Source organism: Humulus lupulus, unplaced genomic scaffold, assembly GCF_963169125.1.
Source record: "Humulus lupulus unplaced genomic scaffold, drHumLupu1.1 SCAFFOLD_138, whole genome shotgun sequence".
Taxonomy (NCBI): Eukaryota; Viridiplantae; Streptophyta; class Magnoliopsida; order Rosales; family Cannabaceae; genus Humulus; species Humulus lupulus.
Window position 1 is genome coordinate 1 of NW_026908723.1, and position 22,304 is coordinate 22,304.

General features: G+C 31.8%; 3 protein-coding genes across 5 annotated transcripts; all 3 read right to left on the reverse strand.

Annotated features, from left to right (window-relative positions):
* Positions 1–1,268: 1,268 nt before the first annotated feature.
* Positions 1,269–4,832, reverse strand: LOC133811043 (pentatricopeptide repeat-containing protein DOT4, chloroplastic-like). The gene is made up of 2 exons (XM_062246114.1): positions 1,800–4,832; positions 1,269–1,698 (listed from the first exon to the last, which is right to left on the reverse strand). The coding sequence occupies exon 1, from the start codon at positions 4,568–4,570 to the stop codon at positions 1,937–1,939; it is 2,634 nt and encodes an 877-aa protein (XP_062102098.1). The 5' UTR covers positions 4,571–4,832; the 3' UTR covers positions 1,269–1,698; positions 1,800–1,936.
* A 1,099-nt stretch (positions 4,833–5,931) lies between these two features.
* LOC133811044 (uncharacterized) lies at positions 5,932–8,430 on the reverse strand. Of its 3 annotated transcripts, none has more exons than XM_062246118.1 (3): positions 8,008–8,430; positions 7,106–7,842; positions 5,932–6,651 (listed from the first exon to the last, which is right to left on the reverse strand). In XM_062246118.1, exons 2-3 carry the CDS (start codon positions 7,792–7,794, stop codon positions 6,429–6,431), a joined length of 912 nt encoding a protein of 303 aa, XP_062102102.1. In that variant the 5' UTR covers positions 7,795–7,842; positions 8,008–8,430; the 3' UTR covers positions 5,932–6,428. The 3 variants fall into 3 exon arrangements, with proteins under 3 accessions (XP_062102102.1, XP_062102100.1, XP_062102099.1); XM_062246116.1 differs by having other exon boundaries at positions 7,106–7,907; positions 8,008–8,429; XM_062246115.1 differs by having other exon boundaries at positions 7,106–7,902; positions 8,008–8,428.
* A 7,250-nt stretch (positions 8,431–15,680) lies between these two features.
* Positions 15,681–20,026, reverse strand: LOC133811046 (probable LRR receptor-like serine/threonine-protein kinase At5g45780). Its single transcript, XM_062246120.1, has 11 exons — positions 19,557–20,026; positions 19,337–19,469; positions 19,133–19,204; positions 18,544–18,687; positions 18,357–18,428; positions 18,215–18,274; positions 17,740–17,813; positions 17,441–17,587; positions 17,018–17,356; positions 16,372–16,763; positions 15,681–16,266 (listed from the first exon to the last, which is right to left on the reverse strand). Exons 1-11 carry the CDS (start codon positions 19,684–19,686, stop codon positions 15,943–15,945), a joined length of 1,887 nt encoding a protein of 628 aa, XP_062102104.1. The 5' UTR covers positions 19,687–20,026; the 3' UTR covers positions 15,681–15,942.
* Positions 20,027–22,304: the final 2,278 nt, after the last annotated feature.

The following is a 22,304-nucleotide window of genomic DNA, read 5'->3' on the forward strand; positions in this document are numbered from 1 at the left end:
GAAAAAAAAAATTTGAAGCAAAGGGTAGTGGGGCTTTACACTTGTATCAATTTGTTTGTGTAATTAGTAGCAATAGAGGGGCAAATAAATATGTTTGATTTGTTATCCTTAAAATGTTATTCTTTTTTTTCTTTTCTTTTTTTATCTTTTCTTTTCAATCCCTATCAAACTATATTGTTTCCTTTAGTCAGTCTCTTTCTTGCTTTATTTGCTTTTGTTCGATTTGTTTTTCTATTGGTATGTGAATTAGCTTATTTTGATCAAAAGTGTTTTGCAAAATGACTCATGTTAGAAAAATTCTTTCAATAATCTTGATAAGAGATAAGTGGTGATTGTTGTTGTGATGACTGTTTTGACAATCAAAGAAAGATTTAGAAAGCTCTAGTATTCATTACCTTCAATGGGAGTAATGATAAACCATTAATTAGTATTGTGCTGGCCATTTCTATATCCATGTGCAGAGCTGTATCTCATTCTTAGTTTGGTTGTATGTATACTATTACTATCGCCATATACTCTTTGATTTTTGGAATATACAGTTGGTATGACAAGGTATTATCTTTCATGATGTGATGGATGATGATGAATATTTCTTTGTGGGCACATCTTCAACAAAAATTGTTTACATAAATAAATGTTTGTGTGCATAATTATGATCCGAAAATTGATTGCAAGTCTCCTTGATTGTTTGCCAATGCACTACTAAAGATAGCTATAGAGATTGTGTTGTCTTCTTGTGCTGTTTGGTGAGATATTCTTTTGGTGCAAGACTATCATATTCGACTAGGAAGATTCCCAAGTAAAAGCCCTAACGACCACCGACTCAATAATTATATACGACCTATAATTAGGATTTATATGGTATATATATATTTGTTAAATAATACCATTTTGAAAGTTAGTTTTAGTAGTAGTTGTATATATTTTTACAAAAATACCTTGTCACTGTCATGATAAACCAAAGATTGTCATTTCTTAAGCACGCACTTGAAAATAATTAGAACACAAATCCAACATCAAATCTCAAGACAATTCATCACAATGAAAACGAAGTCGACACTTTGATGTGCCTTTTAAGCAAAGATCGATGGCTTTCAAGGCTTCATTTTCAACCAAAGATCTTCAATTGTTAAGCTTGCTCAGTATTTCTCTTGTTAAATCTCACTAATATATTTATTTATTTATTTTAAAATTTTGGTTTCCCCCTTCTTAAAATTATTTTTTGAAATAATTTGTTGATTGATTATACAAAAATGTTGTTAACAAAATTCAAATATAAGCATAGAACAGAACTCACATTTAAAAGAAATAAAGAAGCACCATTCGGCTACATTATTAGCCCATCTAGCTCGTGATGATGGTAATGGTAATGATTGCATCCTTACTCATTTAAGCTCCAATAACTCAAAGTTACAAACATTTCTAGCTACACTACAACGATATCAACTGTACGAGAAAATAATATATACGATTTTTTTTTCATTGAAAAAGGGGTCTTTCATGTAGACATTGAAGAGGTCAGCTGACAGCTAATTAAGGTCCTACATAAATTATGGTATTTTTCAATTTTCAATCACCATGTCACCAATAGTAAACACAGCCTTTCTCACCTCCCAACACTTAAAAAGCACATCAAGAAATATACTCATTCAGCAAAGATCCCTCCTTCCTTCCTTCCTTCCTTCCTTCCTGTGCTATCTATGATCAATACCATTTCAAGCGAACTAAAATCAGAATTCACATAAACTGCTTCTTCTACAATTAACAGCCACAAGTAGCAAATCACTAAGTTCACCTACCTGAAATTGCCCCAAGGGATATGCTTTTATCAGTCTAAGAACATTGACTGAATCTGCCACCAACGGGTCAGTTCTGGAAGTCGAGTGGCGAGAGTAGTTTTAATGAGCTACTTCCTATCTAAGTCTCACTTTTCAATTTACCAAAAACCTCTGCAAGAACAATGACCATCTTCGAAATGGTGAAAACGGTTTGAATCTCTCAAGATAATCGATCTCCCCAGTGTTTTGGAAATGAACTTAGCTGTCTCGTGACAGTCCCCACAAACTCTAAGATTTTTGGTGACTCGTATGGTTTTTCCAGGAGGCAAGCTCAGTATTCCAAAAGCCATAGCTAATTTCTCACTGTGCCCACAGAGTGCAATCTCTTTCTCCATGTCATCTGCGTTAATCAATGCATACTTCAGTTTGGGAAAGTGTCTTTCTTCCTTCATTCTCGCTCTTAACATCTTCAGTAGTGACTCAATCTCTTTCGCAAGCCGGTGTGAATCACCTGCTGAGAAAAATATATTAACTTTGCCTCTGATCTCTATCCAACTACAGCCTGGATTCTTCGTTAACCTTTTCCTACCAATTTTCTCTCTAAGCTTTCTCACTTCCTCCCACTTTTCTGCCTCGGCATATATATTGGCAAGAAGAACATAATAACCTGTGTTCTCAGGCTCTAGTTCAAAAACTCGTTCTGCAACTTTCTCTGCTAGTTTGACATCATGGTAGGTCCTACACCCACAAAGCAAAGCACCCCAGATTGTAGCATCTGGCTTAATTGGCATAGTTTTGATAAACTTATAAGCCATTGATAAATTCCCAGTTCGGGAATAAAGATCCACAATACATGCATAATGCTCCAACATTGGCTCAATGTTGCATTCATTTCTCATAATATTGAAAAACTTCCGTCCCTCCTCAAGTAATCCTGAATGACTACAAGCATAAAGAATAGAAATGAAGGAAACTTCATCAGGTTCAATTCCTGAATCTTTCATTTCTTCAAAGGCAGCAATAGCTTCAGTGCCAAATCCATGCATACCGTATCCAGAGATCATCACTGTCCATGAGAACAGGTCCTTTTCAGGAATCATATCAAAAAGTAATTGTGCAAGTACTAGTAGCCCAGACTTTACATACATGTCAACAAGTGCATTAGCAACAATTCGATCTTGGAAATAGCCATTTCTTAATATGTGACCATGGATCTCGCGGCCCTTGTCTAGAGCTGCTAAGCTAGCACAAGCAGGAAGTATACATGCTACAGTTCTACCGTCAGGCTTTAAATTATGTTGCATCTCAGAAAATAATCCGAGAGCTTCATTTGGAAGACAGTTTTTGGAGTAACCTCCGATCATGGTATTCCACGAGACAATGTCCTTCGTAGGCATGTGAGCGAAAATCATGTGAGCTTCTTCCATGCTTCCACATTTGGCATACATATCCATAAGCGCATTACAGACAAACAAATTTGAATCCATATCATTTTCTCTAATGTAATTGTGAATAACTTTGCCATCATCCAGTGATCCGCTACAAGCACAAGCATGAAGTATGCTCGTAACAGTAAAGATATCTGGGCTGATGCCATTTGTTTGCATTTCATAGAATATTTCAATAGCATCATCAGAAAGACCTTCTCGTACATAACCTGCCATCATTGAAGTCCATGACACCACACTTTTTTTGCCAATCTTCTTAAAAACTTGAACTGCAGCACCCATGTCCCCACATTTTGAATACATGTCCAGTAAAGTATTACAGAACATGATTTCCCTATGAAAAGAAGCTTTTATTGCATAACCATGAACTGCTCTTCCGAACGAACGAGTTCCAATATCTGCACAAGCCACTAGAACGTTGACTAATGTGGCCAAATCCACGTCAATTCCCAAACAAAGCATCTGTGTGAAAATCTCAACTCCCTTCTCCCCCATATCATTAGCCGCATACCCACTCACCATAGAATTCCAGGATATAACGTCTCTATCACGCAATTCATCAAACACCTTCTGCGCACTTTCGACGTTCCCATTTTTGAAGTAGAAAGCAATTAAGGAATTCATAACCGTGTTGAAAGAAACAAAACCCATTTTACACATATATGCATGAACCCTTTGGCCTTCTTTTACGTTTCTCAAGGCTGCAAAGCACTTTAAAATACAAGACAATGTGTGAGAGTTTGCTTGCACACCCAACTGTTGCATCTTCATATACAAATTTACGCTCTCCTTGTGATTACGAATCTTTGCATACTCATTTATCATAAGATTCCAAAGGAAAACCCTGTCACTGCAAATGGCATCGAAAACCCGTCTTCCTTCTCTTAAATCTCTACAAGTTAAGTACATAAAGACAAGTTTTGAACCCAAATGCCCATCAACAGGTACGCCGCTCTCACAAATAACAGAGTGAACCTTTCTTCCGTCTTGTAATGATTTTTTCTGTGCGCAGAGCTCTAAAACAGTGCAGTAAGTCTTTAGCTCGAGCTCTGATTTTTGGGACCCACAAAGCGATTCCATGGCTTTTTTCAGGTTACCCACTTCACAGAAAGAGGTAATCTTTGCATTGTAATCGATAGTTTCATGGATAATGGGTTTAGCGACCGAAGCAGATGATCGGATTACGGCAAAAGAAGAGCCTGCATTCAGAGATGGCGAGTAGGTTCTCGGGGACGATTTGAAGGAAAAAGAGCCAGATGAGTTTCTTACCAAGTCTGTCTTAGAGTCGTGGTGACTCGGTGAGACTGAGAATAAGTTTGGTGAGGATTTAGCCACCATTAACATGGCTGCCAAAATCGCGGGAAGGAAAATTCTCAATCCAAGAAGTTGGAAGAAGAACCAGATGTTACTAAATAGTGCACTAGATGGCGCGTGGTTACGCTTACGCACCTGGAAAGGTTGTGTTGTGAACTAAAGATTTATTATTTAATTTAACATACCATTTTAGCACAATTTTTTTCTTTTTTTTTTATTTTAAATAGTGTGCTTTGTAATTATTTGGATAATTAAGAGCGTCGAAAATATGATCTAAATTGGCTAGTTTCTACTAGCATTAAAAAAAATATTCATTCAAACGAGTAATTATTATTTGAAATTTCTTAAAAATACCCTAAATAACTACAATATTAATAATAATAATAAACAAAATAGAGCATATATTATAGAATTTCTCTTAGTATCTTCATTTCTTATTTTATGATTAATATTATGGAGAAATTCTTGGCACATTCCATAATGTTTTTCTTTTTGTAAATAGTTTTTGGTTGATTTTTTTTTTTTTTTTTTTTATGAATGTGTATATATTTGTTAGTTAAAACATCTGCAAATTTTAAAAGTTTTTTCAGACCATTTAAAAACAAGTCATATAGTCAAATAATAAATGAAAGCATATCTCATTCAATTGGGTCATTCCCAAGTCTCTTTTAGAGAAATGAAACATGTTCTTTACCCAAAATTTGTAAACGACAAAGGTATAACAATGGTGATGACTGGTCATCACAAAGGTATAATATGTTAATTTCTTTGTTGGGTATTGAATACCATTGAGTATTCTTTTACAAGCAAAGACCTAAGTTGACTAACTACTGTGTCCATTGGTGGAATATGCATGTCATAGGAGGTATTGAAAATTAGTTTATATTGCTTAATATTTGCATAAAATTTGATCATTTGGTAAATGTATCATTGTTGTATTCTTCTGCCTTATAAATATAAGAACAAATATTGGACTTTTCCTCCACTCTACCACCGGCCTTTTTTAGTTTTGCTATATTTATTATTATCAAGGATAAACGGTTGTGGATTCTCAAGCACTTCAATTCAAGCCTTAAAATAATAATAGTATATAAATAATAGTGCTTTAGGTTTAGGTGTACTCATCAAATAATTCATGATTAAATATCTGTTACTGTTACATCAATCCATCTCAAACTAAAGTTGTTAGTATTTAGAAATAGTTCTCAACTCAATATTAGTAAATATTAACTGGCTTCAGTCATCCCCATTTCCCCAGATATACCAAGCCCAGAAGAATTCTGCTTTTGCTAAGCATACTACTAATCACCCAAGTTTACTTTATCAAGCCCAAACTGATAGTAAGACATTTCATTTGACTTGTAAGGAGAAGGAAAATAAGAGCAAACACATGATGTACAACAAGTATTTTATTTCAAGAATCACTGGAAGGAATGAGTAGTACATACATAAAAAGTTGGAAGAGGATAGGTAAATAGATAGCATAGCAGTGTTGTCCTTGTCCTTGTCCTTGTCCTATCTAATTCCTTCAATCCTCTCAAAATAAAATCTATGCCAATGCCTAAGGCTATGCCTATGCCTATCTAATAAAATATATTTACATGTCAAACTTGTATGAATGTAGGGAAATAATAGCCAAACCTGTTTCAAAGTTGTATAGCAAGGGAAACTTGGATAGTTCTAAACCTCAAACCTTAAGGTACTGAATCAAAGCCGGTACAGTATTTGTACGAGGAGACAGTAGATCAACAAATCTTTACTGCAGTAGAATGAGTATTGGACCAACGTATGCAAGAATCATTGAGATACACCAGCTAATGATGAGGGCTTGAAAGATGATCATGATGGTGGAAATAAACCTTTTTTGTTTGTTTGCTCAATCCAATTACTAGAACATATTTACTCGAAAGAACCATGGGAGAACAAAAGCTATTACCAGGCACGCCATCAAGAAGTTACAGAAGGGTTGTCCCCGCCAACATCTTCCACTCCTATCCGATGGATCAGCACCATTATGCATGTATAATCTTCTTTCATTCCAGTCGTCGATAAACTCGACATCCCCAACACCAGTAACATTCTTAGCAGTCTCGCCACAAATTTCGCACATTCTGCAAGCAAGGAAGAAATTCATGTAAAATTTCCAACAGAATCCATTATGTTCAAGTACCTGAGACAATTCAGGGTACAAAAAAAATAAAAACAAAGAAAAAAACTCCATCAACTTGCAGGTTATGTCCCTTCTTTTGTTTAAAAACAAACTCAAATTTCACCATCAACCAAACATAAAAATAACAATAAATTCTGCCTCTTTGTTATTAGATCACATTGACATGTGTAACCCATGTCCAGAAGAAGCACCTTTAAGTTTTAAAAGTGCCAAATTCAGCAGCAGAAGAAAGCCATTCATTTTCTATAGTTTAAGAACTTCTCAACACAAGAAATTGATATCATTGTATACATAAATAAATGAAATCCAGTAATGAAGACCTTCCTCTAATCATGTGTGTGTACCAAAATAACAAAATCATGAAATCATATATCAGAAGCAAGAGAGAATATTACCTGTTGCCTTTTATTTTAAACCATGCTTCAGCACATTGATAATGTGCAATGCCTAGGTCTTCCTTACACTCGCAACCAAGATGAATCAAATCTGTTGTTGAGGTAGTTGCTGTTCTTCTATCTGGAGATGGATTAGAAGTCAAATGACAGATTCTACAAACACTATCACCATCCAAATTTTCACAACTCTTGGCACTTGCACAGTTTATATCAATCACACAAGAACGTTTCTCAGCCTCAGGCATTTTCCTCTTTGACTCTTCCACTGATACTTTACTAAACCCCAACTCATCAACCTTGGCATTCAACCCCAAGGCCAGACTATCTTCACTGACAAAGGCAAAGGCAGCAGCCTCAGAGGGATTGATCACAATTCTGGTCTCAACAACTGCAACCTGAACAGCTGAATCAGATGAGTTGTCATTAATTCCTTGTTCAATCTGATCCAATACCTCAGCTGGATCAGTTGAAATCACATTGTTAGTTCCTTGCTCAACTCGATCAGATACCTCACCAGTTGCATCCACCACTCCTTTAGATTCCTCATCCAATAATTCTAAGTCATTATTTTCCATGCTATGACAGATTGCTTCATCTGTTTTAACCAAAACAACCGTCTGAGCAAGTGATTCATCAACAATACTGGTCGAATTCTCAGCCTTCCTTTGATCAAGTTCCTCCACATCCATCTTTTTCTCCACCCAGGAAAAAATTACCAAATTTTACGAAAACACAGCCTGTTTCAAGATCAATTCCCAAGTTTCAGACTAAAAACTGCCCACCACCAACAGTGCAGCCTGTACTAAAATTTCCCCAATTAAAAAGAAAACAATATCAATGGTGAATAAGGAATTGGAATTCCAATGAAAACCAGCAAAAGAAGATAAGTAAAACAGCCGAACCTTTTACTTGTACAACCAGTTGAGTCCCAGGCAAAAGAGCTCCAAATCAGTAGAAAGAACAAAGCTGTGATTTTTGTTCAAACAAGTCAAACAGTGAAGAGTTTCAGATCTGGGATCTTCTCCCTCTCCAACTTTCTCCAGCTACATGACCCCATTTTCAAGAAACTGGGTTGAGATAAATTTGTACGGAATGTTCAGAAACACTTTGAGTTTGAGGGGTTAGGTGAAAAAATCAAAACTTTCACGAGAATGCAGAGCTTAAAATAAAGGAAAATGTAGAAAATAAATAATAATTTCTTGGGTATTGAGAAGAAAAGATAAGCAGATTGTGAGGGTTTAATTAGGAATAAATACTTAGCTTTTAGCTAATGATTACTTCAATGTAGCTCATGTTTAATTAATAATAATAACAACTGCGACGTTTTCAAGAAACGACTTGTTGAATAGGTAATAAAACTCTTCTCACATAACATTCCATTTCCAATCTCCATGTCGCCGTGATACAAGGCCAATACTCTTTTCTTTTCAATTAAAATCAAAATCAAAATCAAATTTTTTTATTTTTGGTTGCAGAACAAAAATCTAATGCTGATGTTATGGAATGGAATTTTGATTTTTATTTGACAGAGACACTAGAATTAGTAATAACTCAATGAGGAGTATTATATTTTGTATAGTATATTTTGACCAAAATACTTTTATTTTACTCTTATAAATTATTTTTAATCAAATTGTCACTATTTTTAAGTGTTAGCTTTTATTATCATTTTTATTCTTACACAATTTTTTTATTAAATTAAACAAATAAATAATATATATTAGACATAAATATTTTGTAGAAAGAAGTGCAATAAAATATTATTAATATCTAATAAATGTACTTAATTGAATGAAATTTATTTTATTTTATTAAAAATTTCATAAAATCTAATTTTATATTAAATTTGAAACTTAATAAGACATATACTTCAATTTTAATAGTTTGCAATTGATGAAGTTTTGTTTTGTTACAAAGTATATTATATACACATATAATTCATGTATATTTGTATAAAATGATCTTACTATATGTTATAATCATATAATATATTTAAGACTACTAAATTTATGATGTATATATAAAATAATTAAATAATATTTTAATATTTACAATGTATTGGGTATTGATTTGGGATCTGGGTATTAAGATTCTAATTGAATGAATGATTAATGGTTGTTTGGATTTTAATGGAGCTTTGAACATTGATATTGTTCTTGTTGATCAACTTACAAATTTGTGTTCTTGTTCTTGATGATATTAGTGTTCTTCATATGAATGTATTTGTGATATAAGATTTTTTATGTCAAAAATCTCACAATTCAATAAGAAATATTTTACATAAAAATTTTAACCACGTGAAAATGTTTGAAAGTACAATCTAATAATAGTAATAGTTTGGAGTCAAAAATCATATTTATTCATTGCTAAATAAAAAAAAAAGTGAGAAACATATATATTAAAAGAATAATTTTTTATAAGGGTTTCACTTTAAGTCCTACTGGTATGGCTCTCAGTGTTTCTCGACCCGTGAACAATTTTCGGTGCGACTTTTTTTTATGGCTGTGTATATTGTAGCTATTTAGAGCATCTTGCAAATTTTCAAAAAATTTCAAATAGTTTACAGCACTAAAAACTAAGTTCAAACATGTTGTTTTCCACGAGCATAAAAAAAATTAGTCACGCGTGCAACAATATGTTTAAACCTAGTTTTTGGTACTATAAACTATTCGGAATTTTCTAAAAATTTGCAGGATGCTCTAAATAGCTACAATATACACGGTCATAAAAAAAATCACGCTAAAAACTGTTCACAGGTTGTAAACACTAAGAATCCTATCAGTAGGGCTTAAAATGAAGCCCCTGTAAATGAATTCCCTTATATTAAAATCTCATACGTAAATAAATTATATTGTATGATTACATTAGGTGTAAATTTTGAATATTTATATTTTTTAATTAAGCAACATTATTTTATTAAAGGGGGCTAGGATAGGACTATTTGAGAAGATGCTTAAAGGGGACAACTAGTTACGATTGAGATGTGAATCATAAAAATAAAGTCAAGTATATTACGAGACAATGATATATTATTGGTGAAGACAAAGTATATATATCTAATCGATAAAAAGTATGATAAGCATTATAATAAGTAAAGTAAAAAGGTCCAAAATTCAAAATCCAAAGCTAGATTTCCACAAGGAATTTAATGTTGTGAAGAAACTCACGATAATAGATTTAAAGTATGGTCGGCTCTTAAATTGCACAAACCACATAAAATACCACTTTAGATAATATTTTCAACTGTCAACCATTGACTTTTTCTTTATGTTAATGGCTTTCGACCGAAACAATAATAAATAAATGAGAAAATCTCCGGTAAACCCTAAAATAGAGCACATCCATGTATTTTTTTTTTTAATTTTGGCTTTGGAAAGTATTTTCGTGTAATATATTTATAATTTTATATATGGTAGTTATTTAGATTATTCTCCATATATTCATAAAATTATAAATGATTTATAGTGTCGAAAAATAATTTATTACACGCGTCACTATTTTTTTTATGTGTGTGGAAAGTAATTTATTTAAATATTATTTTCGGCATTATAAATTATTTAAAGTTTCCTCAAAATTTATAAAATACTATCAATAATTACAATATAAAATATAAATTATCCTTTTGAGGTACATGCACCCACGAATTACCCTAAATAAATAATAGTAATGTGTATTTAAAGTTGTTTTACCATAGCAATAAAAACTAAATAAATTGTCTTCTCTTCTTGTCTACTGTATTCAAAGAATCCAAACTATTTTATTTTATTTTAGTTACTACACTTTACTAATTAATTATTTGTCAGCACACCCATCTCCAAACAAACGTACAAATATAACAATTATTAATTTAAGTCATAAACTGATAAGAAAATTTGTTTTTTTAATAAAATAAAATTGTATTTATTTGAAAGAATTACTTTCCATTCTCCTCCTAAATAAATGAGTTTATAGTATCCTTCCAAATTTATGATACAATATTTTATTTTAATATTCTTTAAAATAAAAAAAATTTATTTATGAGCTAAAAATTATGGGAAGTTCTACGATTGGGTAATATGTTTACTCTACTAATATAGCACATCTTTTACAGGTATGTGGTAGTGTTTTATACTCTAATTTTTTCTCATGACGGTGTTCATTATAGTTATAACAAATTTCTTATAAATTTTCAAGAAATTCTGAATGATTTTCAGTACTGAATACATAATTCAAACAGTTGTTTTTACACGCGTATAAAAAAAACATGCATGTGTACAATAAGTTTTTGAACTCTATTTTCGGCAATGTAAATTATTCGAAATTTCTTAAAAACTTGCAAGATATTTTCTGCAGTTACAATAAACAATGTCATAAAAAAAATATGATAAAAAAAATGCACCCTTATTGAGAGTGTGTTGTACCAATAGGATAAAAAAGACTAATCTACCACAAATAATCATAAAAATTATATCAAATTTAACACATACTAAAAATTGTATTGTACAAAATTTAACAATCCTTTGTAAAGGGTGTTTATTGAATAAATTAATTTCCCATTTAAAACTTTTTAATTTTTTTTATTTATATATATTTAATTAAATGATGATATTTTTTTATGTTAATTTGTAATTTAAAATATATTATTATTGTGCATTGCAATTTATTTTTATATTAATGGTTGCATTCAATTTAAAATAAAAAATTGTCTCTTTTGTTTATTTTTTATATAAATGTCAGCATTGCAATTTAAATAAAAATGTTAATTTGCATAGTCTAGTAATGGCAATATAACATGTAGTAGGATGTTCCTTATAGCAATATTCCAATATAAATAAAATAAAGGCAACTAAGGAATAAGGATGAGACAAGATTACATAATACATATATAGGAAGTGGTTATGTTTTTTGTTGCAACTTGATCTATTGTTCAAATGGCCAAGGCTGATTTTTCAAAACACATGTTTTCATCTTTTATAATAATAAGGATATATGTTAAAAATTACAATAAAAAACGTGGCATAATATATATTTTTAAAAATAAAAAAACCTTAAAGGGTAGTGCAATATTAATAACAAGTTAATTCCTCTATCAAGAAAGGTGGGAATTTTGTAAGCTGAAAATTTAAAACTTTTGGAATAGTTATAATATGTTTAAAAAGAAAATAATTTGGCATAGTGACCACAATTTTTGAAATTATATATATATATATATGCGGTCCAGAATGCTTTATATTTTTACTTTTCTCCTTGTTGGTATTAAGTGGACTTCATTCAAAGCATTCATATACTATTATTTAATGTTGTAATTATGGTAAAATAGTGAAACTTGTCAAAAACTGTATCAGTAATAATATACAATCCATTTTCTATAAATATTCAGACATATTCTCATCTTTTAATTGTTATAACTCAAAGTAAGTTTCTAAGAGAATGAAGAACATATTCTTATGGTATACTTCATGCATGCATTGATGCATTTCTTCTAGTCTCATTATGCTTTGAGTTAAGAGACAACAAGGGAATAATACCATAGGTAAAGTTAAGAATTTTTCTTACTCGAGTAAAAGGTATCATAACTAGATAAAGTTAAGAATTTTTCTTATTCGGATAAAAGGTATCATAACTAGATAAAGTTAAGAATTTTTCTTACTCGAGTAAAAAGGACTATAACTAGGTAAAATTAATAATTTTTCTTACTCGGCTAAAAAGTACTAGTATATATTCAATACTATTTAATGTGAATTGATGTAATTTAATATCAGGTCTTATATATTTTATCTTAAATTAAAATATATGAAATACAATAATAAATTATACCAATTCTACGTCAAGTAGTAGTGTTAATATCAACCCTTAATTATGTATTAAAGTTTTTTTTTTAATTGGACACTCTATGGTTGTTGTGGTGTGAGGCCAAGTCAAGTAAGGAACTAAGGGAATTTAGTGGAATGTGACAAATTATTAAGTGTGAGGCCAAGTCATTAAGTGTGACAAATTAAAAGCAAAGACTAAGTGTGTAGGGCTCTCTCTCATCTCCATGAAGAGGAGTACTATTAGTGGTAATGCCTAACAACCAATACTTGATAGTTTTGTTTTGGAAAAATGGAAACTCATTCTTAGGTGTCTTAATCATTAATTATGCATGTTTAAATTTCTTCTGAGTTTTTATTCTTGACACTTTCAATATGAATTTTCGTTACATACAAATACATGTGAAGAGGGATTTTTTTCCCCTAGTTTTGCCAACTAAAGATATAAAAATTAATTTTAGAAATTATTTATAATTTGAAAAGTAGAAGAACAATAAACAAATAAAACTTTTATCGATGAAGATATGAAATTAGGTAACTAAATATATGTTGACCATATTTAGGAGATAACGTCAATTATTTCTAATATTAACAGTTAATAAAATTATTGGTTATATATATAGATTATCAATAAATGTTAAAAGTTTAAATATTTGACAATCAAGATATAAAATTAGTTAACTGGATAAATGCTAGCCATATTTAGAAGATAATTTTAATTATTCATCATATTGACCATAATAGAAATAATTAAAATTATTAGTTATATATAGATTATTAATAATTGTTAAAAGTTGGAATAATACAAAATAAAAAATAGATTTAACCACAAATTAGAAAAGGTAGAATTCTAGTTGGAAATATTCTCTAATCTTCAAATATGATCTTTTTTTTCACTCTAGTGTATTTATGTGTATTTTCTCTCCTCTCAACTTCTTCTATTAAAACTCTTATAAATTTTTGAACTTGGGCAAAATTTTGGAAACAAAAGATGTCTCCCTTTCTTAAAAGTGCTTTGTTTGGCGTCGCAATGACCAGCCTTGGCCAAAATTACTTTTTTTTTTCACAATTGGTCTTGCAACGATCAATGATTATTATTACTTACGAGGGTGCTTCCCGAAATCCTAATGGTAAGGCACAAGATGTCATGCACAAGTCTGGCCCAATTAGGCCTATTTTTGTTGCAACCGTCTAAACCTAGTAGGATATGCCTGGCAAGGCAAGACTAAAGCCCTCGAGTTTGTGTCCTTATGCTCATTCCCTAACCTTGGGCGAGTTCCTTATTTTCATTGCACATCAAGTGTCACTCCATGAGTTTACGGCCAAGCCCTAGAACAAGAGACGCCACCGCTCGATTAGAGGGATGTTTGTCGTGCATGACGGTTGGGAAAGCATGCCTCAACCCTAGTCTTGCCGCTTCATCAAAGGGCACCCTCCCCTCCTCCACCCTATATCGCATCAGAAAGGCACAATAGCTCCCTTCTTTCTACCTCCCTAGGATTAATCTCACTTGTAGGGATGTAGCTTCCACCCTACAATCTAATCAAAAGTCAATGTTTCCCTTGGAAGCTTCATTTGATCCAATAGCTAGGGAGCACCACTATTTGCTTATAAAAGGACAATTTTTCTCTTAATTTGTTCGCAAAACTATGCTTGAGAATTAGACGTTCGTTCTCTCTCTCTCTAACTACTATTTTCTTATAAAAAGGACGACTTTTCTCTCCATTGGTTCACAAAACTATGTTCGAGAATTAGATGTTCGCGCAACTATCTCTAAGAGATTTCCTAACTCAAGGACACTTTAAAAAAGTGTTCCTTTTGGTAAGACCCACATTCGTGTATACATACTTGCAAGGGAGCAGTGACGGTTGGTCCTCGGGCTAATTTCATACCCAAGGGCAAAGTCTAACATTCAAGCATAGAAACAATGGGTGTTAGGTATTTTAACCCTTGTTCACTCATAGCACATAGAACTAAAAACCCACACCAGCAATTATCGTCCTGATGATGACCAGTCACTGCCTAGCAATGACAAGTTGACCATCCCAAGAAAATCCAAAATTTTTCTAATTTCCTCATTCTTCCTTGCCACACCCTGCTAGCTTTCCAAACTACTAAATAATTAAACATAAACTTCTTAAACACTAACAAACATCAAATTCATAGGGTATCAAACATAGTATTTAAAACAAAACAAAAATTATCAACAGAGCCGAGTGCCTAATCCCCATGTTGAAAAACGAATTGTGGTACCTTACTCCAAGCTCATTATCTTGAGATTCTAATTTATTTAGCACATCATGGAGGTTATTTATAGGGATATTATCACAATGGGTTTCTCATTAGACTAAGGTTGAACATTGTTTTTGGTGACCTAACTACATCGTTTATACCTTGGTTTCCATGTCACAATCCGATTCTCTATCCTAAATTCTCTATCTTAATATCATGTAATAATAATAATAATAATATTGTAACAGAATAACAACAATACATAGCTTCTCAACCTCATTGAAAACATTTTCAAAACATATATTGAAAATAAGAACATAATTTCATTTGATTCTATTAACAAGTTCCTCATTAGACTAGGATTAGCATTTGAAGTTATTAACAATTGGACAAATTTAAGAATTTTGAAAAACCGATAGATGGATTATTATGAGGTATACTTGATAGATAGTGAGATATGACCAACTTGTATGTATTTGTGATTACTTAAAACAAAGCTATTATTTAACATTTTTCTCGTATCACATTTAAGCTAAAACGAATTTGTTAGGAAAAATGACAAGAGTGGGCTCCATTCTTTTGAAGAATTCTAAAGAGTGAATGACTAATAATACTGTTCACATTGAGAAGCAAACATTCATTCATGCAAAGAAAATATGCTTTTATTATGAGAAACTGGCAGAAGGGAACACCATGCCGAAAACACATGCAAAGTTGGCCTTTGTATGTGACTAAATGATTCTATTGTATGTCTAATTAATGATTCAAAATTCATGTACAGATGAAGTTCGAGGTAAAAACTGACAACTATAGCTGTTACCGAGGCCCAGAAAGCTCCATGGCCTCGATGATGAAAGAAGATTCTTCATGAACTTCACTGTAGTTCCTTGAGAAACTACTGCAAGCCCTTGCCTCACCGATGTTAGTTCCACCCTGTGATTCCTCAGCTGGTGCCGAGGGTCCAACAAGACCTTCCAAAATTTTCAAGATTTCTGACATCTTTGGACGGAGGTTGGGATTCGACTGAGTGCATTGTAGAGCCAACTCCACTGATGTTTCGAGATCATCTCGGTCAAAACACCCCTTGAGATCCTTGTCCACTATCACCTCTAGCTTTTTCTCGTGATGCAAAGTCTTTACCTGTATAATTCAACCATCTTATAGAGACATTCAACTAAAGATTTCATAAAGACAAAAGAGGCAAGATCTTTGAATTCAGTAGCAGACAACTTAACCGAAGCTTACCCATTCTAGAATCATTCCCTTCTGAACTTGACCGTTTCCTGCATCTAAAGCCTTTTGCCCGGTTATGAGTTCCAAAAGTAGTATGCCAAATCCAAAAACATCGGTTTTTTCAGAAGACTGTCCCGTTGACAAATACTCGGGGGCAATGTGTCCCACTGTGCCCCGCACCGCAGTTGTGACATGAGAATCCCTCCTGTCTAACAGTTTAGCGAGACCAAAATCCCCAACCACAGCTTCAAAACTCTCATCAAGCAAAATATTAGCAGCTTTCACGTCCCTGTGGATAATTTTGGGATTGCATTGCTCATGCAAGTAAAGAAGCCCACGAGCAGTTCCAAGGCCAATGTGCAGTCTTCTATTCCAGTCGAGTGATGGTTTTTCGCGACAAGTCTCTGTAAATGACATAAGCCCATTAGACACTACTAGCATAGAAGAAAGAACGATAAGCAAGTTCAAAATTTTAGGAGAGGAAACGATTACATTAAGTCACCAATTCTAGTATGTTTCTTAGTTAAATACTTTCTGAATAGGATAATACAGTGACTGACTATAAGTATAATTACATAATCATTCATCACTGTAAACATTTTCTTTGAATCTAAAAAAACTAAGGGATCGATACATATAGTAACAAAATGGAACAAACCTCTCAAGCGATCGGCAACACTACCATTAACCATGTAAGGATAAACAAGCAACCTCTCATTGGATGTCATACAGAAACCATAAAGTCGTAGCAGGTTTCGATGCAAAGCCAAGCCAATCATTTCAACTTCAGTCTGAAACTGCACTTCTCCAGTGTAGTTTGGATCTTTTAGCCTCTTAACTGCCACCACTGTCCCATTTGGAAGACATCCTCTATAGACAACTCCAAACCCACCTTGGCCTAGAATGTTTTTGCGGCTAAAATTGCTTGTAGCAATTTGCAGATCACGAAATGCAAATCTCTTCAAATGACTAATATCAAATTCATAATCTTGCTGCACTGAAAGTTTGAATTATCACAATCACTCAGGACACCTATCATGCACTGAATAATATATGTGTTTGAACATAGTTTAGGAAGTACCATAAGATGTGAAGAAAAGACGAGATCGGTACCAATGCACCCAGCAAACAATCAGCATCACAGAAATGACAAATGTGCAACTAATGCCAATGGCAACGGAAAGTATCCATCGGTGGTGACCACTGACTTTTGGTGCTGAACTGGTCTCTGCAATTGAATCATTTTAGAGGAGTTTTTATAAATCTCATGAAGTCCAAAAGAACAAATCTTCTACACACACTGTTGAGAATTCAAACTTGTTCAAGTGCAATTAAATATCAAAACTTGCAACTGGATGTCAGGAGTTTGATCCATTTTACCATTAATAGGTTTCGAGTTGCCCATGCAAATTTGAGCTGATGAAGGACTGCATAGAAAGTTGTTTCCTGTAATACTACAACCAAATATTTTAAAATGTCAAACAGTAGTAACTAAACATATAAAACACAATTACGATCCAAAGAAATTATGTCGAAAATGCATGTGAAGATATCAAGTTTGAGTTCATACTTTGCCTTGCCTCACCACAATAGAGATGCTTACATGCTTTTCTTCACACAAATTTTGTCATAAATAATGCAAGTACTTCTTTTTTAGATTCTTTTTCCTTTAATCATTGGTACCTTAAATGATTAGCTAACTAGGAAAAGGGAGAGAAAGAACTCATCAAGTAAGGATTGTTGTCGAATTACAGCAAATGACTGAGACGTATATTGACAGTCTAAAGTCGGGCGATAATAAGGTTGAGAATTATGTGACGTTATGAAATAGATTTTACTTCCATAAAAATCTTACCTGTAGGCTTGCGCAAGTATGTTTGGAGTTGGGCCACTCAGATTATTGAATGACAAATCCCTGTGTGGTAGTTATAACTGAAATTAGAGTCCTCGTTAACTATGCAGATGAGAAGAAAGTCAAAATGTGATGGAACACATACAAGAAAGAAAGACCAGTCAAACTTGCAACAGGTTTAGGAATTGATCCAACTAACTTGTTTCTGCTAAGCCGCCTGAAAAACTTGGCATGAAAATGTCCAAAATGGAAATAGTTAGACCAAAACATGATATCAAAACCAACTTCTTCATAAAACATTCTATTTGGCCAATTTGAAATTTCATACTCACAAGTAACTTAGATGAGACAGGGACCCCAAAGAGCTAGGGATTTTCCCTTCGAGCTCATTACCCGAAAGGTCAAGAGTATGAAGCTGTGAAAGTTTCCCAATTTCTGCTGGGATAGAACCAGTCAAGTGATTGTTCTGCAACAGCCTGTAATAGTAGAAAACATTGCATGAGTTGGTGAATTCAAAATTAAGTACACATCTAATCCAGAAAATGGACACAACTTTCTCTTTCATAACTAAGAAGAAGCCATACAACACACTCCAGAGCACAATTGGTATATGCCTAAGGTTTTCCAGTCAAGAGAAACAAAACTACCCATCTATTACTTGGTATATATATATATATATATGTTAATAAAATATGGTAAAAATTCAAAATTTCTTCAAAGCCCCAACTCGTTTCTTTCAATTTTTAGTTTGATCAAATAGAAATTTCCAATAATGCAAGAACTCACTCTAAACATTAACGTGAAAATTCTACGAACACAGAATTGATTGTTAATTAGCTAAGTCAAGATTACACTGCTGCTATCACACTATATACATTATAGATTTATGAGAAACAGAGGTCCAAAGAGGCAAAAACTAACATTGTCCGAAGGTGACTCAAATTTCCAATGCTTGGAGAAAGCGTTCCAGCTAAACCCATGGTTGTCATTTCACTATCAAATGTTTCAAAAAGAAACACATATCAGATTAGCTCAAACAAATAAAACAGGGAAAGCACTCATTGCATTTGATAATCAAAACCCATTTGTTTAGTATCATTAGTCTTAGAAAATGAAACTACTTACAGTGAAATAACAAAGCCCTCAACAGAGCAACCCACCATGTTCCAAGTACAAGGGTCAACAGAGTTTATATCCCAACCAGCCATTACTTTAGACTCATCCCTCATATCTTTCTTCATGGACATCAATGCAGCAACTGCCTCGAGCAAAAAAAAAGTCAAACTTGCATAAACCCAGAAAAGGAAAATGGCCAAAGAAAGAAAATCAAAACCTGGGGACAAACCTTCATAGTTGACACCCTTGGGAGAGAGAAGACTATCAGAGGCTCTAACCAAAACCACAGAGGAACAGTGTAAAGTGTAGAAAAGCCAAAAGCAAATCTTTAGCGGTTTCATTATGTTATTGTTCACCATTATGGAAAAGGACCACCTAAGTGAAGTGAGAAAAAACAAAAATAAAAAAAGCCCAGAAAAGAAAAAGGAAAAAGTGGGAGAAAAAAGGGACAAAGAGAAGCTTTTGACAGTAGCTACTGCAGTTAGCAAAGTGAGGATTTGATTGAAGCTGAGCTGAGGTTATTCTCTCCTCTCTTTCTCTTCTTTTATTTTTATTTTTATGTTTATGTTTATGAGAGATATCATCACATCATGGGTGCCCTTTTTCCCATTTTGCCTTGAAAAACCAAAAACAAAAAGAAAACACGAGAAAATAATTGAATGAAGATAAGAAAACGGGCTAAAAAGCTGTAAGACTTAGGAAAACATATCGAGATTTGGGAAGTGACAGAGATTGTCGCCTTGGAGTTTAGTGGCTACAGTCACATGTGGTAGGGACTACGGAGACTCTTATTTTCTGTAACCAATCACCATAACAACTCTTTTATGTACCATTTTTCTCTTTCATTCTACTCAAATTGAGGTGCTGCTGCTAACACCCACTTTTTTAATTCTAATCTTTTTTTTTTAAATCAGATCAGAGTATATTGTAGATATTAGGAACTTATCATCAATTTTTAAAAATTATAAATAATTTAGGTGCTGTTTGCTGACAATTTAAAAAAAAAAAAAATTATTTAATTAATTAAAAATTTGACAATTAAATATAAAATATGATTGTTAACTTTATTTGTATTAGTTATTTTTTTAAATTTAAATTAAAATTTATTAAATTTTGAAAATAGATTTTTTTCAATTTCAAAACTTTTAAAAATCATTTTCAACTTTTCTTTTCTTTTTTTTTTTCTTATTCAAATCAACACCTCAAGCAAAAAATAAAAACAAAAGTTACCAAACATATTTTTATTTTTTAAAAATAAAAAAACAAAAATAAAACAATATTTTCATTTTTGTGTTTAAAAAATTCAAAAATAAAGGGTCTGTTTGGTAAAATTTTTGTTTTTGAATTTTTTAAACACAAAAATAGAAATATTATTTTATTTTTAAAAAATAAAAATATGTTTGGTAACTATTTTTGTTTTTTGTTTTTAAAAACAAAATATAATAAACCTGTTTGATAACTTTTATTTTTTATTTTTTGTTTAACAATATGAGGTGTTGATTTGAAGAAGAGAATAAAAAAAATGAAAGGAAAAAATGGAAACTGTTTAAAAAAAAATTAAAAGTGAAAAATTTTTATTTTCAAAATTTAATAAATTTTAATTAAAATTTTAAAAAATAATAAATAAAAATAAAGTTATCAAACGCATTTTATGTTTAATTTTCAAATTTCTAATTAATTAAATAAAAAACTATTTTTTAAGTGTTACCAAACAGCTTGAATAATTTTACCAAACACAACCTTAATATGCTGAAAATAGTGATTTGATTAGTATATGTATAAAAAAATTAAGCAACATGTTATTTGAATCTGGATTTCAACACCCTAAATTATTAAAAATGCTATTCATATTACAAAGTATTTGTAACCTTCCATTCTATTTATTCTTATATTTCTCTTGTGGTAAATGTAGAAAATAACATATTTTACATTTTGCTTAATGAAATCGTTTTCTCTTAAAAAAATATATTGTATCTTATTACTCATCATCATTTAACCTAATTTTTATCTATCTATTTTCAAACTACTACATTAAAAAAAACAACAAAACTATATTTATTGTCACCCTTCTTTCTATTTTTCTACGCTTGATGTCTATTTTATTTTGTTCACAAATTACTTAGTAACGCAATTTTATCCTTGGAGGTCTTCCTAGTTATCCATCTTCTCTTGTAGTTAGAATCTATCTATTAAAATTATTTAAAATAAAAATAAATGTATGATTTAGAAATCGTTTTGTGTAAATAATATAATTAATAATTTTTTATTTTTATTATACATTAGAATATTTTTTCTCTTACTTTTTTGGAATGAATAGTCATTAAGATGACATTCCAATATTTTAACCAAACAAAGAAATTAATTTCATTACTCCAAACCAAACAAATGTGAATCTAGAAAAATAATTTATTAACATTAGAGATGAAATATTAGGGTTGTGCAAAAAAATTTGCAACCCGCTCAAACCAACCTGAAAAAACTGACAAAAAATGCAACTCGAAAAACCCGTCCTTCATTTCAAATCGTCCAATCACTATATTGGGTGGGTTGAAATTTTTTGCAACCCGCCCAATTAAGAATTTGTCTACTTTTTTTAATTTTATATTTATTTAATTATTAATTGTACATATATAAAACTAAATTAATTTTTTTTTTATATAAAAAATCTTATATTTTAAAGTAACAATTATTTTAGTTACAAATACAAACTAAAAAATAGAGAAAATAATAAAAAAATGGATGAAAATGTTTTTTTAGAAAAAAAAAGTTAACCCGCCCAAAACGATGGTCGGGTTTAATTGGGTGGGTTACAGGTTAAAAAGTACCAACCCGATTATAAGTTTAGGTTTGTCAAAAATCTACCCAAACCGCCCAAACCAACCAATGAACACCCCTATGAAATATTACAAGATAAACAAAATTATATATTATTTAAATATGATAAGTAGATATATGTTATTGGAAATTTTTATTTATG

Coding starts and splice junctions, on each gene's coding strand:
- LOC133811043 (XM_062246114.1), bottom strand. CDS start 4,570: ATGTTAATGGTGGCTAAATCCTCACCAAACTTATTCTCAGTCTCACCG.
- LOC133811044 (XM_062246118.1), bottom strand. CDS start 7,794: ATGGATGTGGAGGAACTTGATCAAAGGAAGGCTGAGAATTCGACCAGT. Junction 6,652..7,105: donor TTTAAAATAAAAGGCAACAG/GTAATATTCTCT, acceptor CCTTGCTTGCAG/AATGTGCGAAATTTGTGGCG.
- LOC133811046 (XM_062246120.1), bottom strand. CDS start 19,686: ATGGTGAACAATAACATAATGAAACCGCTAAAGATTTGCTTTTGGCTT. Junction 18,429..18,543: donor CTGTCTCATCTAAGTTACTT/GTGAGTATGAAA, acceptor CAAGTTTTTCAG/GCGGCTTAGCAGAAACAAGT. Junction 16,764..17,017: donor TGTTGCCGATCGCTTGAGAG/GTTTGTTCCATT, acceptor TGTCATTTACAG/AGACTTGTCGCGAAAAACCA.